The 16584-nt window shown below is 43.5% G+C and overlaps 1 protein-coding gene across 2 annotated transcripts in view; it reads left to right on the plus strand.

Moving 5' to 3' along the window:
- The window catches only part of NAV1 (neuron navigator 1), a 190455-nt gene that overhangs the window by 110263 nt on the left and 63608 nt on the right, over positions 1 to 16584 (plus strand). For both annotated transcript variants that reach the window (XM_075335814.1, XM_075335815.1), the window contains 5 exons: positions 3280 to 3391; positions 4905 to 5026; positions 12934 to 13112; positions 14181 to 14343; positions 14433 to 14571. In XM_075335814.1, the coding sequence (XP_075191929.1) occupies positions 3280 to 3391; positions 4905 to 5026; positions 12934 to 13112; positions 14181 to 14343; positions 14433 to 14571 (715 nt within the window). The remainder of the gene's footprint in view (positions 1 to 3279; positions 3392 to 4904; positions 5027 to 12933; positions 13113 to 14180; positions 14344 to 14432; positions 14572 to 16584) is intronic.

The raw sequence follows: 16584 nt of genomic DNA on the forward strand, positions 1-16584 counted from the left end.
GTGAAAAAGATGGGTATACTAATAGATCACAGACCGCGCATGAGTCAACAGTGTGATGCAGCAGCAAAAAAGGCAAACACCACTCTAGGATGTATTAACAGAAGCATAGAGTCTGCACACTTGAAGTAATTATTGCCCTCTAATCTTATTTGGTCAGGCCTCATCTAGAATACTGTGTCCAGTTTTGGGCACCACATTTTAAAAAAGAAAAAAAAAAAAAAAAAGGAAACCGGATCCTCCATAAGTAAAATTACTTGCTTTATTTAATCCATAAAATATGGGTAGAGCGGAATATAAGTATTCATACACGTTTCGGGCGGATGCCCTTGCTCACTGAATATCACTGGAGCAAGTTCAGATATAATCAACCAGAATGGTGACCAGTCTACAAACCATGTGGAACGGTTATAGGATCTGGGAATGTTTTGCTTGCAAAAAAGAAGAGGCGACTTAATAGCTGTCTACAAATAACTCAAGGGTTGTCACATTGTAGACGGATCAGACCTATTCTCATTTGCAAAGGAAAGACTAGAAGCAATGGGATGAAACTGAAAGGGAGAAGATACGGGTTAGATATTAGAAATACTTTTTGACAGTAAGGGTGATCAATGAGTGGATCAGACTGCCATGAGAGGTGCAGCAAAAATGGGGTCCAGCAGCAACATCCAATGTAAAAGTTAAATTTTATTCAAACCATGTTAAAATAGATTAAAACATGAACAGACACGTTTCGGAATTACTTCCTTGCTCACAGTCCAGCATGGACCCCATTTTTGCTGTTCCTAGTGTCGTGGCCTACACCCATCCGTGCACCATCCTCAAGGACTTCCATCATTAAGGGGTGAGCTGGAATTAAGAAATTTATTTCTTTTTGTTTTTGCCATGAGAGGTGGTGGTGAGTTTTCCTTCAATAGAAGTGTTCAAAAAGAGACTAGACAGACATCTGTGTGTGATGATATAGTGAATCCTGCTGTGAGTAGGGGGTTGGACACGATGGCCCAGGAGGTCCTTTCCAATTCTGCCATTCTATGAAGTCCAACTGTGTCTGCTTTTTATGACTTACTTGTTGCGCCTTCAGGGCAGCAGTGCCACTCCACTTGTATAGCGCTGTGATGTGGCAGCGACATCCGTGACACTGTGATTGGGCAGTAATTGTCACTAGCAGTAGCTATTATACTATAGTATTATAATTACAAGCACAGGGGTCATCAGAAAACTTTTAGCTGTCATGACAACACATTGGTGCCCCGCGATCAAGTGACAGGCGTGCCAATGGGTGGGATCAATGACATGCTTTCCTTGCTAAATTCTGCTCTCAATAATTGATACCGTGTTTCCCCGATAGTAAGACACCCCCAATAGTAAGACGTAGTGGGGGTTTTGGGGGGGTCGGCTAATGTAACACGTACCCCGAAAGTAAGACGTAGTAAAAATTTATTTATTTATTTTTTTTCTTCTTTACAGTACAGTTACAGCGGCCGAGCGCTCAGCTGAGAGCCCTGACATGCCGGCGGCAAAGCGCTCAGCTGAGAGCCCTGACATGCCGGCGGCAAAGCGCTCAGCTGAGCGCCCTGACATGCCGCTGGAATGAGACAGCTCTCAGCTGAGCGCCCTGACTTGCCGGCGGCAAAGCGCTCAGCTGAGAGCCCTGACATGCCGGCGGCAAAGCGCTCAGCTGAGCGCCCTGACATGCCGCCGGCATGAGACAGCTCTCAGCTGAGCGCCCTGACATGCCGCCGGCATGAGACAGCTCTCAGCTGAGCGCCCTGACTTGCCGGCGGCAAAGTGCTCAGCTGAGCGCCCTGACATGCCGGCGGCTTAGTGCTCAGCTGAGAGCTGACACATGCCAGCGGTCGGGCGCTCAGCTGAGCGCCCTGACATGCCGGCGGCTTAGCGCTCAGCTGAGAGCTGACACATGCCGGCGGTCGGGCGCTCAGCTGAACGCTTGGCTACCGAGAAATGTTGAAATGTTGCAGTAATGTTGTCCGTGGTCCATCAGGACCATGGACAACATACAAAATCACGCAGCCTCAGTGCCCTCATGTGCAGCCGCTGGTGGTTAAGTTTCCTGAACTTGCGGTACACTTAGGGCGCAATCGCGGCAAGTCCCCATACGGTACATTGCATGGAGACTTGCTGCGATTGCTGTGGGATTTTTTCCAATATAAGACATACCCCGAAAGTAAGACATAGTGGCACTTTTGGGGGTAAAAAGAATGTAAGACACTGTCTTACTTTCGGGGAAACACGGTAGCAGCATTTAACTGGTTAATAGCTGCGGTTGGATCTCGGACCCATCTGCGGCTGTTAGAGGCACTTGATGACTGATTAAATCAGCCATCAAGTGCAGGTCAAGATCCGGGCTTAGTGTGGTTAGGCACATGGCTGATGTATACGTCATTAGTCAGGAAGGGGTTAAAGGGAATCTGTCACCAGATTTTTAATACCTCATCTGAGAGCAGCATAATGTAGGGGCAGAAAGCCTGATTCTAGTGATGTGTCAATTACTGGGCTGGAGTTTGCTTAGAAGATCTCTAGCTGGGAGGACTGATGAGACAACCTCTGAAGCATAAAGTAAATGAATACAAGCTTACTCAATGCCCAGACATACAGACGTGTCAGAGTCGGCCTGAAATGGTCTTGGATGATGATGTCACTGGAGTTCACCAGGCAAAGTGTGAAACACGGTGTGGACCATAGTAGAAAGAGAAGACGGTCATAGAAGAGAGAGGGGTCGACTTTGGATCCAGGACAGTTTTACGCTATCTACATAAGGGATAACGTACTAATCACTGATAATGCGATCAGAGGGGCCTTCACCAATCCTAAAAACGATGCTCTCCAGACCTCCTGTCTAAATGGAGCAGGGGATGAGCATGCTCATCTCTGCTCCATTCATTGTCATTGCCATTACCAATTTATTTATTTTTTAATTAGTTTGTGTTACTTCCTATGATTATTTGTGTTAATAAACATTGTTTTTTATGATGGCTCAGATGTGCTATTATATATTTTTGGTTTTTTTATGTCTGTACTGCCAAGTATGGTTTGATAAATTGGTCATTGAATTCAATTGTCCCATTTAGGGCTTATTCAGATGGACATATAATCAGTCTGTGTGCTGAGACTAAAAGCACACGGACCCATTATAGCCAGAATGCCAGTGCACATGGCCGATGGCAAAATCACAGCGTGTACTGCTCTGCTCGGTTTTACAGACCAGAATAATACATGCAGCGGCCATATTTTGTGTTACTGATGGATGTCTTTTAACACCAGGATTCTGAACTTGTGGAGCTGCGAGAAACTATTGATTTGCTAAAATCAAAGAACTCCGAAGCACAAGCTGTTATTCAGGGGGCTCTCAATCCCCATGATCCTGCCCCGAGGGGTAAGTCAGCTTTACATTTACATTTTGCAAATCATTTTGGTGTTTTTTGTTTTTTTTTTTATTTTATTTAAATATAAAAAATTCCAGAAAATAATAATAATGCTGCACTTACATATATCATAGTGAGATATGTCACTTACACATATATTGATGTTTGTATAAAATATCATATATAATAATCCTACTACCATATTACATGAGCAGGAATATAAGTGAAAACAAATTACCAAAAGGAAGAGAAGAATTGGAGAGAAAGAAAAATTAGTCTGCCATCATGATGTCTATCACAGGGAACTGTATGTTGCCCGCAGAGCAATTTCTTGCAGCCTGTGGCGGGTTGGGCTTGGTGGTAAAGTGGCACACGACCTCCGTTATGGTCCTCTTGCATCCGATTGGGCGACCCAAATGTTTGTTGCTTAGCAGCTGCAGGCTGAATCTTGAACTATTTTTGGTACCAATCAGCATGGGGTCAATGTGACCCCATGGTACCAGACAAGGGTTAAAAGTCTGGGCGTGCTGCCTTTGCTAAAGTGGCATCCGGCAACACCTGGTGCAGAATATATTGATGACCTATTGTTGGATAAGGTCACCAATATGAGATTGGATGGGGTACAACGCCAACGGCGTGGCTGAGTGCAGCTCCTTTCATTGTGTAGCTGCTGCCAAATCTTGCAAAACAATATTGCTTCTACCCTTTTGAACCGGAGCTGTGCTGCAGCACCTTGCAGAGGCTGCTACAAATTGGAGATGATAACAGAGAGTAATAGAAGAAGGGTCTTAATTCCGCGCCAATGGATCCAGAAAGAGATTAATGCTTCTTTAATAACATGCACAAGTCTACGGGTTTCTGGAGACACAGCTCCCTTCATCAGGACATTGGCAAGAGAACATCAAATCAAGGGCTCTGGCCGGCGATCCACCTCCTTTATAAGGGGGCGGTTCATGCGGCGTCACAGCGATGTCACACGGCAGCCGTCCAATAGCAGAGGAGGGGCGGAGATGAGCGGCTGGAACATGCCACCCACCTCCTTCCTTCCTCATTGCCGGTGGACGCAGGTAAGGAGATATTCGTCGTTACTGCGGTGTCACACATAGAGATGTGTGCTGCCGCAGGAACGACGAACAACATCATACCTGCAGCAGCAGCGATATTTGGAAAAGGAGCGATGTGTCAACGAGCAACGATTTTTCACGTTTTTGCGCTCGTTGATCGTCGCTCCTAGGTGCCACACACTGTGATGTCGTTAACGATGCCGGATGTGCGGCACTAACGACGTGACCCCCGATGATATATCGTTAGCGATGTCGCAGCGTGTAAATCACCCTTAAGTGATCAGACTCCTGAAATGCGAGAATTTGGCGGTGTTCAGTTTTTATCATTTTCATTGAAAGATTATCTTTCTGTTCTATTACTAATGCATTCTTCCCAATGGTAGTGTGAGGCTCCAGAGATAGCCTACCAGCTGCGCTTGTTATTAACCTCATTTCTTTTACTTTTGTTGTGTTATTCTAGAGTTGCGAATTAGGCGACAGAATTCATCGGATAGCATTTCCAGCTTAAATAGCATTTCAAGTCACTGTAGTGCAGGGAGTCTGAAGGATAGTGACAGCAAAAAGAAGAAGAAAAAAAGCTGGGTAAGATATACATTATCCTTTATTTTTACAAGAAAATTCAAACAAAGGAAAAGGCACAATAAGGTTTGTCCGACATGGACGGGTGCACACTTCCAAAGGATGCCAGTACCAATAATGCCAATACCCAGGACGAACCATAGCATTGAAAAGGAGACACATAACGATCTCCCGAAACCCAATAGTAGATAAATATATACATCTTTCATAGGCTGGGCTATTTGTAGTCCTAAGATATGCAGTGATATTAAGGCCTAACCATCATTTTATGTAATTTTTTTTAATAAATCAATAGTACATGTGAAAATAAGCAACTTTGTAATATATCTTATCTAAGAAATCTTCTTTATTCTCCATGATTGATCATTCATTATAAAAATTCCCAATTCTGGGGTACAATCTGTTTTCAGCAAATGCAGATCTCCCCATTACTTAGATAGGAGATGGCAGTTCTATTGAAACTGTACCTGTTAGGAGAACTTGCAGCAGAATGTCTGAGCCCGCCTCTAGTTCCTTCACTTCCCCTCTCTATTGGATTTTAAAAGCACCAATGGCCGTCTCCTAGCTCAGTCTGTCTTCACTTACTAAAGAGTTTACCGATGAATTGAGAAGGAATGATCAGCAGGAGAAAGAAGCAGATTTGTCTGATAAGATTTATTACAAACTTGCTGAGTTTCATGTGTACTATTGATTTATGGACTAAAAGTAAAACAGTGGTTACTCTTTAAGGTGAATCTGTCATTAGCCTCAACCCTCCTAAGCCGTCTATATGGGCATGCAGGTCATAGAACATTGACTAAAATTATATTACAAAAATCCATAATTTTCTTATATGTAAATGAGCTATTATGATCTATGGGATGGACCCAGATCTGCCTGAGAATCTGCCTCTAAAGCTTATTTTAAATGAAAAAAGGGGGTGTTACTGGTGTGAGACATGTAATGATTGACACTTTACTCTCATAGGAAACTAATGAAGAGACTGGGCGTTGATGCTGCACCGCCGTTGTGAAAGATTATTCCAGATAGATTAATAAAAGTGATTTATTTCAACGCGTTTCAGATACAGTACAGTTTCTGGTAGAAACGGCAGCAGCAGCAGGCAGATTAGTGGATCCGTCCGGGATGGAGGGATGGATGCATGAACATGGCAGCAGCAACCAGCGTGGATACTTACAGTGGCGGGTATCGAGGTAGCCGGCCAGCATGGATTCTAGCGGCAGCAGCAGATCCGCAAACAGGCATAGCACTGAAATATATCTACATGTCAGCAGCAACACTCAACACAATGACAGCAGCAGCACAAACGGACCTGAGAACTAGCGATGTTACTAACTCATTGTCCAGGCACCTCCCTCCCTTAGGGGGAAAGGTGCCTTAAGTAACTGCAGCCTCTTAGCTGACCTGAGAGGCACTTCTAGTTTAGGATACGCTGGCCCTTTAAGAAAAGGGGTGTGGCTTGGCGCGTGCCCTTCGGGCAGAGCCATGATGTCTGTGAGATGTGCACAGCTTCCGGTAGACAGCAGAATGGACCGGGGACGGGGCAGCCACCACAGGACGGCCAGACGGATGAGAGAGCCGACATCCCCGGGAGGGGCAGGACCGTGCGGAGACTTCGGTATGGGCAATACAATACAGCAAAAGTGAACTTTATCTTATTGCAAACATTTGCAGCAGCACTTGTCCTCTCATAGTGCTTCCAGCTGTGCTGCAGAGCTGTGCCTGATTATAACTAATGCAGCACAGCAGAGTGAACCCTTGTTTCATTACAAAAACAATAATCACATTTACAGTTGTATTCCCACAGAGCTGTATTGCCCTTCCCCCAAACTGGCAGCTAACAAAATGAAAGTTAAAGCGCTGTGAGAGAACTGCAGTTGCAAATGTATTTGTAATGAGATAAAATTCACTTCTGCTGTACTGTGTTAGTTCTGCTATACTGTATTATTTCTGATCTCACAACAGAGCTGTGTGTGATTATGGGAGCAAAGTGCCAATCATTCCATGTCTTACACTGGCAATGCCCTCTTAAATTTAAAATAAGCTTTAGAGGCAGCTTCTCAGGAAGATCTTAACAGCTTATTTGCATATAAGAAAAATATGGATCTCTCTGGAATAATACATCCGATGGCAGATATAACGGTATCATGTTATTCAGCTTCCTATGACCTACATGCCCATATAGATGGCTTAGGGTACTTTCACACTTGCGTTGTTTTCCTTCCGTTACAATCCGCCCTTTTGGAAAACAGCGGAATCCGTTAACGGATTCCGCTGTTTCCCATAGACTTGTATTGACGGATTGTACCAAAAAGACCTGCGTTGCTTCCGCTGGGCGACGCTCCGTTGCTTCCGCCCAGCGGGAGGAACGCAGCATGTAACGTTGTTTTGAGTAGCGGAATCCTCTGGATTTCACTGCGCATGCTCTTTTTTTTTTTAATTTAAATCACAAACTTTATTTTGGCTCGCGGTGGCCGAACGTTCAGCTGAGCGCCTGACCATCGGCAAGTGACAGCGCTCAGCTGAGCGACCGGCCGCTGGCATGCCCGGCCGCCGGCATGCCCGGCCGCCAGCATGCCCGGGCGCCGGCAAGTGACAGCGCTCAGCTGAGCGCCCGGCTGCAGGGAGCGATCAGCTGATCACCCGGCGGCCGGCTACTGGGAGCGATCAGCTGATCACCCAGCGGCCGGCTACTGGGAGCGATCAGCTGATCGTTCACAATAGTCTGCCGCCGGTACAACTGTAAAAAAAAAAAAAATCAAAACGGATTCCGTTGTTTTGCAGCATCCGTTGCATCCGTTGTGCCACTATACAGTTAGGTCCAGAAATATTTGGACAGTGACACAAGTTTTGTTATTTTAGCTGTTTACAAAAACATGTTCAGAAATACAATTATATATATAATATGGGCTGAAAGTGCACACTCCCAGCTGCAATATGAGAGTTTTCACATCCAAATCGGAGAAAGGGTTTAGGAATCATAGCTCTGTAATGCATAGCCTCCTCTTTTTCAAGGGACCAAAAGTAATTGGACAAGGGACTCGAAGGGCTGCAATTAACTCTGAAGGCGTCTCCCTCGTTAACCTGTAATCAATGAAGTAGTTAAAAGGTCTGGGGTTGATTACAGGTGTGTGGTTTTGCATTTGGAAGCTGTTGCTGTGACCAGACAACATGTGGTATAAGGAACTCTCAATTGAGGTGAAGCAGAACATCCTGAGGCTGAAAAAAAAGAAAAAATCCATCAGAGAGATAGCAGACATGCTTGGAGTAGCAAAATCAACAGTCGGGTACATCCTGAGAAAAAAAAATTTGACTGGTGAGCTTGGGAACTCAAAAAGGCCTGGGCGTCCACGGATGACAACAGTGGTGGATGATCGCCGCATACTTTCTTTGGTGAAGAAGAACCCGTTCACAACATCAACTGAAGTCCAGAACACTCACAGTGAAGTAGGTGCATCTGTCTCTAAGTCAACAGTAAAGAGAAGACTCCATGAAAGTAAATACAAAGGGTTCACATCTAGATGCAAACCATTCATCAATTCCAAAAATAGACATGCCAGAGTTAAATTTGCTGAAAAACACCTCATGAAGCCAGCTCAGTTCTGGAAAAGTATTCTATGGACAGATGAGACCAAGATCAATCTGTACCAGAATGATGGGAAGAAAAAAGTTTGGAGAAGAAAGGGAACGGCACATGATCCAAGGCACACCACATCCTCTGTAAAACATGGTGGAGGCAACGTGATGGCATGGGCATGCATGGCTTTCAATGGCACTGTGTCACTTGTGTTTATTGATGACATAACAGCAGACAAGAGTAGCCGGATGAATTCTGAAGTGTACCGGGATATACTTTCAGCCCAGATTCAGCCAAATGCCGCAAAGTCGATCGGACAGCGCTTCATAGTACAGATGGACAATGACCCAAGCATACAGCCAAAGCTTCCCAGGAGTTCATGAGTGCAAAAAAGTGGAACATTCTGCAATGGCCAAGTCAATCACCAGATCTTAACCCAATTGAGCATGCATTTCACTTGCTCAAATCCAGACTTAAGACGGAAAGACCCACAAACAAGCAAGACCTGAAGGCTGCGGCTGTAAAGGCCTGGCAAAGCATTAAGAAGGAGGAAACCCAGCGTTTGGTGATGTCCATAGATTCCAGACTTAAGGCAGTGATTGCCTCCAAAGGATTCGCAACAAAATATTGAAAATAAATTTTTTTTTTTTTGGGTTTGGTTTATTTGTCCAATTACTTTTGACCTCCTAAAATGTGGAGTGTTTGTAAAGAAATGTGTACAATTCCTACAATTTCTATCAGATATTTTTGTTCAAACCTTCAAATTAAACGTTACAATCTGCACTTAAATTCTGTTGTAGAGGTTTCATTTCAAATCCAATGTGGTGGCATGCAGAGCCCAACTCGCGAAAATTGTGTCACTGTCCAAATATTTCTGGACCTAACTGTATGCAACACATCCGTTGCATCCGTCACACAACGCAATGCAAGAAGGTGAAAAATCATTTATTTTAAACAGGTGATCAAGCAACATCCAACGACGTTTCGACCCACCTGGGTCTTAGTCAAGTCGCTGTATAGTAGGTGACTGAAGGGTGAGGGATGATGTGCACTGAGGCATTGAAGTATATGGAAAAAGTGCCTTGGGGATATATATGTTATGCAGGCGCAGCAGCGCTATTGCTATTTGAATCTCGTGAATCACGAGATTCAAATAGCAATAGCGCTGCTGCGCCTGCATAACATATATATCCCCAAGGCACTTTTTCCATATACTTCCATGCCTCAGTGCACATCATCCCTCACCCTTCAGTCACCTACTATACAGCGACTTGACTAAGACCCAGGTGGGTCGAAACGTCGTTGGATGTTGCTTGATCACCTGTTTAAAATAAATGATTTTTCACCTTCTTGCAAATTTACAAATTGAGTGCAGTGAATCTATTATTATATGACTTTAGGGCATCGCCCTCTTTTCACGTGCACCGCCATCCTCTTTAAATTGAGTGCAGACCATTGTTATATCAACACAACGCAATGCAACGGATACCGTTCAACGCAAGTGTGAAACTAGCCTTAGGAGAGTTGATCCTATTGACAGATGCCCTTTAAGTCACACTCATCCAGATGTAACCAGCTTGAAAATGGCTCAAGAAAAGCTGAAACATTGCACCTATTTTTGGCTTTGGACATTAAAACCATCTTTCTAACAGTTTTTTGTTTGCTTTTAGTTCTCCATTCTTTCATTTTTATTTTTTTAGAAGATTCAGAATTGTCCCATCACAAATCTCAACCACGTGACTTGGTAAAAAGGACCACTATTGAGACCATTCTCGCTGTTTGTGGTTTTGGTTTCTAAGCATTGATGTGGGGACTTGACAAAAATAGAAGGAGGGAAACTTCCCTTTAATGGCTTTATAATGGAGATGGAATTGCAAACATGTATTTATAAACTCTAATTAAAATGTGTCTTGCTTGGATCGCTACAAATTCTTGTAAATGATTTTATTTTTTTTTTTTATGAAGGCAGGAATGTCCTTATATGTTTCTTAGTTGTGTGCCTGTTTGGCCATAGAAGGCTTATGGTTGGTTATGTTGTTTTCTAGTTTTCCTCGTATTATCACATAGAATATTTGCACATTATGTGCTAGGAGAACATGAGAGTATAATTGTTTTGTTAATATTTTTGTTTGTTTTTCAGACTAACTTAGATCTATATATACCAAGGGCCTGATTCCTCATAGCACTTGGGCCTGTTTTTGTGTCGACATTTTGGTGTTTTGCGCCTTTTTTTTGTTTTGCACCAAATTCATTTTCCCGTTTCTGTCTTTTTTGAATACTACCGTATTTTTCGCTTTATAAGACGCACCTGATTATAAGACGCACCCCCAAATTTGGTGAAGGAATGTTAAATGGGGTCCGTCTTATAATGCCAGTGTCCATCTAACAAATCATGTAGGGTATATGTCCCTCATAGCCCCCCTATCCTAAAATTAGCCCTCTTAATTTGGATATGGCCCCCTTATATTGAATATAGCCCCCTTGTGCTGGCACATGCCCCCCCAGTGATGCCACATGTCCCCCATTGATGGCACACGTCCCCTATTGCTGTCACACGTCCCCTATTGCTGGCACATGTCTCCTATTGATGGAACACGTCCCCTATTTATGGCACATGTCCCCCTGTGCTGGAACACATCCCCTATTGCTGGAACATATCCCCTACAGCTGGCACAGGTCTCCTATAGATGGCACATGTCTCCTACAGCTGGCACAGGTCTCCTATGGATGGCACACGTCCCCCTGTGCTGCCCATGGCCCCCTATGGATGGCACACGTCCCCCTGTGCTGCCCTAGGCCCCTATGGATGGCACACGTCCCCCTGTGTTTGATATGGCCCCTTATGGATGGCACACCTCCCCCTGTGTTAGATATGGCCCCCTATGGATGGCACACGTCCCCCTGTGTTTGATATGGCCCCCTATGGATGGCACACGTCACCCTATGTTAGATATGGCCCCTATGGATGGCACACCTCTCCCTGTGTTAGATATGGCCCCCTATGGATGGCACACCTCCCCCTGTGTTATATATCCCCCCCATGCTGCTGCCCATAGTAAAATAAACACTTTACTTTACCTTCTCCAGTGCTGTCCTCCCTCGTGTCTCCCTCCGTGCTGCTGAGATCCTGCACTTCCTGGTTTTCGGTGCCGGTCATGTGGTCGACACAGCAGAGTGACATCATCTCTGCGTGCCTGATCACAGCGGCAGCAGAGAGACCGGGAGATCAGCGCTGGAGGAGGTAAATAAAGAGTTTTTTATTTTACTATGGGCAGCAGCATGGGGGCCATATCTAACACAGGGGGGGCATGTGCCATCAAAGGGGGGCGCAGGCAGATATAATATGCGCCGCTGCCCCAGCCCATCACTGCGGTGCGGTTTCAGCACCACGGTGATGGACAGTGGCAGTGCATAATATATGAGCGGGAGCAGGAGATCTAACGCTCCCTCCTGCAGCTTTCACTAGCACTCCAGAGCTGCCCCAACCTCCCCTGGACTCTAGTATATATATATATATACATATATATATATATATATATATATATATATATATATATATACACATATATATATATATATATATATATATATATATATATATATATATATATATATATATATATATACACCTCCCCCCGTATATTCGGATTATAAGACGCACCCCCTACTTTCCCCTAAAATTTGGGGGAACAAAAGTGCGTCTTATAAAGCGAAAAATACAGTATTTTATTTATGTTTTCCTGTGTTTTTTGTTTTGTTCTCTACTGGAGAAGTTCTTTGGGGTTTCCAGATGTTTTTGCCTGATTCATGATTTAAGGCATCTCAAAAAGTTGCAAAATTTGTTGCACATTTCCTCCACTTACACCAGCCGAATGATTTTACGTGCAGCAGAAGTTTTTCATCAGTTTTTGTGACATTTTAAAAAAGATCCAACTTTTGCTCTAAAAGTTTTAAGAATTGTTATAGACCCTTTTTGAGAAATTTTGGGAAAATTCATGAACTGCATAAACCGTTTTGATGAATTTGGTGCAATGTACGTCATTAAATACCACTTAGATAAAAACAGAAAACTGACAGAAAAAATAAAATGTAAATAATGAATCAGGCCCAATGAGTTTGATGGTGTTGTCCATAGAATAGGTGACATGAGTTTGATCGGGTCCGGCACTGGGTACCCCCACTGTGCAATTTGCTGTGGCACTGTTTTGTAACTTAATGTGATTTTTTATTACAAAAATATAATAAATTACTTTATATGTTTTTATATAATACTGTATATTTATCATTTCTCTAAGGGTGGAAAGTAAGAATATAATCTTATTGTTATTTATAGTTGCGTAGCTCATTTAATAAAGCATTCAGTATGAAAAAAGGACCTAAGTCAGCCAACTCCTACTCCGATATTGAAGAGATGGCAACCCCTGACTCATCTGCACCCACGTCGCCTAAACAGCACCACAGACCAGCAGGTCCAGAGTCACCCTCTCTGCATTCCTCACCTTCATCCTCTGCGTATGTATCTATCTTATGTTCATTTTTTTATGTTGATTTTGTTACACAATTATTGAATTATAAAGAGCAAATGAGATAATTACATAGAGTATCATACAATTGAATTAAATGGACAGTGTATTAAGGAGTTTGTATACATAACTACTATCTATGTTTGGCAAATAATTGCCAATAAGGTCATTGGTTAGAGGGGACTTATCATGTGTTCCCCCCCAAAAATGATGGAATCACAGATAAAGACAGACAAGGAAAAACTAAAACTGACACACTGTGCACACACAAGAAGAGACAACGAGAGACTCAGGAGAAAAGCAACAGCAGGAAGGTGGCAACAAGGGTTAACTCCACAACCACACTCAGTAACAACCAAAATCTCCATGCTTTCCTGAATCTGACGCTGCTTTCATTTTTTGGTTTTGCCCCCCCATTGTGGAGATACTCTCTTCTTTACTTGTGGTTCCCAATATTCTTACTTTGTGATCCACCACGGCACGTCAGAAGAGTTTCCTCTGAAACGTGTAGTTCTCCTCTTTTATGTTGATGCCCAATCCCATCTTGGCAGCATATGAAACTGGTTGAAGAAGGTGATCTTGCGAAATCTTGTTCTTGTGAGACCACGATGTAAAAAGACTTTCCTGCTCTCATGTTTCCTCGAGAACGAGGAGATCACTCTGTTTAACTATATGATGGGGAGGACTACATGCCAAAGAAAAACTCTTCCGATAAGGCCTCTTGGAACATAAGTCAGAAATGAGCATACTTGGTGCCAAAAGAAAAAAAGGCATATCTCTGCTCTGGAGGGACAAAATGAAAAACCAAACATTCTGCAGATTCAGGGGAGCATTGGGATATTGGTATGGTAATAAACTCATTTTTGGGGACATGTGACAAGTCCTCTTAATGTATGCTGATTTCTATTCGAGCTCTTTTATATCCCTTTTATATGTAAATAATAAGAAAGAACAATCTTTTCATTAATCCAGCTTATTAGCTATGGTACCGACATACTCTGCACCTCTTTACAAGGCAGAAGGCTAATGTATAATGCACTGTTTTGTCATTACTTAGTATATTTGAAGCTCAAGAAGGGGAAGAACCAGAAAAGAAAGAGGTGTCAGAGTTGCGATCAGAATTGTGGGAGAAAGAGATGAAGCTAACGGACATTCGCCTGGAAGCTCTTAATTCTGCCCACCAACTGGAACAGCTCAGAGAGACAATGCACAATATGCAGGTAAGCTTACATACACGCCTTCAGTCATTATGCTCGGAAGCTGCCATCTCTTTCTGGCTTACTTTTCTTGTTTTGCCATTTCTCATCAGCTGGAAGTTGACTTGTTGAAGGCAGAAAATGACCGTTTGAAGGTGGTCCCTCCTTCTCTACATCCCTCCGCTTCTCCACGACGGTCCTTGGCAATCACTCTAACACAGTCCTTAGGAATCTCTGCATCATCAGATACAGGTAGTGTGATTCAAATGTAGTGGTGGGATCCCCATTTATTGTTTATAGTAATGATGATTGCTATCGTAGCCACTTACTGGGCCACCAAAATTCTTGAACACTAGGTTTGATTTCCTTCCTACAGTGTTTTCATTCTCTTTGGACAGGATATTCTCTTTCCTTAGGATATTTGCCACTATGTTCCTACTCCTAAAAGTTTACAATGTATTTGCTCTTTATATTTGCACAATAAAATGCATTTTAATTATCTTCAAACTGTGGCACATAAATTGCTCCTTGGACCTTAATGATGCCGAAGGAAGATTGTTAAAGGGAATCTGTCACTAAGTTTTTGCTACCTCATCTAAGAGCAAAATAATGTAGGAAAAAGACCCTGATTCCAACAATATATCACTTAGTTTACTGGGTACAGCTGTTTGACACAATCAGAGTTTTTAGATTCAGCATGTAGCATAGCTCAGAACGCTAACCTCAGCCCAGCTTTCTGTTTATATTGCCTGTTGATGGTGAACTGCTAATCAGTGCTTGGGGCATGGCTAGGCCAGGTCTCACACATGCACCAATCCAGGCAGTGATAATCGCCTGCTGATAAAACACTCATGGATTTGAAACAACAGCACATAGCCTTATAAGTGAGACATCTGTGAAATTAGTGTCTCAGCCCACCTATGTGATGCTGTCCTAAGATGACATATCAAAAACTTGCTGACAGATCCCCTTTAACAGTTTGGTCATGTCTCCACTGGTTCAAATAGGTGTAAAATAATTTTTTACCATGACACAATAATTAAGCCAAAAAGCACAGAATGTTACTGAGCATAAATATCCAGAAAAGTCAGTAGTTAGTGGAGCTACTGTAATTACAGATGAAATGTCTGGGGATGTGCCTTTATTAGTTGAGTACTTCTGAAGACGTTGTTTTGTGAAGATTGGCGTTGTGCAGTCTTAATGAAGGCCTCTCATGATGCACCAAACTCATTAATGAATTCGATGCATCTACTCTGTCGCCTGCAACTACTGGAGTAACATTTTCACATACAAAAAAACAGCAAATTTGCTACCGATGTAGCAGAGCTGAAAGCGTTGTGGGACCTTGTGTGGATTACGTCAGACCTGGAGGGGTATTTGGGGATTAATAAAGTGGTGAAAGAGGGTGTTTTTTTGTCTTTTATTTCAAATAAAGTAATTTTCGGTGTTTGTATTTATTTACTTTCACTACAGTTTAGTGATGGGGGGTGTCTCATAGACACCTGCCATCACTAAACTAGGACTTAGTGGCAGCTATGGGCTGCCATTAACTTCTCATTACCCCGATTGCCACCGCATCAGGGCAATCGGGATGAGCCGGGTAGGGTCCCGGGACTGTCGCATCTAATGGATGTGGCATTTCCGGGTGGCTGCTGGCTGATATTTTTAGGCCGGGGCTCCCCATAACGTGGGGCTCCCCATCCTGAGAATACCAGCCCTCAGCCGTGTGTCTTTACCTTGGCTCGTATCAAAATTTGGGGGGACCACACGCTGTTTTTTTTTAATTATTTAATGTACTGCAAGATATAGACCCACCCACTGACGGCTGTGATTGGTTGCAGTGAGACAGCTGTCACTCATCGTGGGGGGTTGTCTAACTGCAACCAATCATAGGCGCCAGTGGGCGGGGGAAGCAGTGAATACGAGATGGAATAATGAGCGGCCGGCATTTTAAAAAGCAGGAGAAGCCGCCAGAGCAGTGTGACAGCTGTGCAGCGCCGCGCCGGTGACCGGTGAGTATGAAGGCGGGAGAGGGAGAGACCGACAGACTGACAGAGAAAGAGACCGACCGAGAGAGAGACCAACAGATAGAGAGACCGACATCGACAGAGAGAGAGACCGACATCAACAGAGAGAGAGAGACCGACCAACAGACAGAGAGAGAGAGAATTTTGTACTAACCAGAAAGGAATTTCCACTTCTGAGCATGCTCTCTTGCTAAAAATGGATCCGTCGCTGGAATCAGTCATTTAACAGATTCCGACG

This window comes from Anomaloglossus baeobatrachus, chromosome 2 (assembly GCF_048569485.1).
Source record: "Anomaloglossus baeobatrachus isolate aAnoBae1 chromosome 2, aAnoBae1.hap1, whole genome shotgun sequence".
NCBI classification, from domain to species: Eukaryota; Metazoa; Chordata; class Amphibia; order Anura; family Aromobatidae; genus Anomaloglossus; species Anomaloglossus baeobatrachus.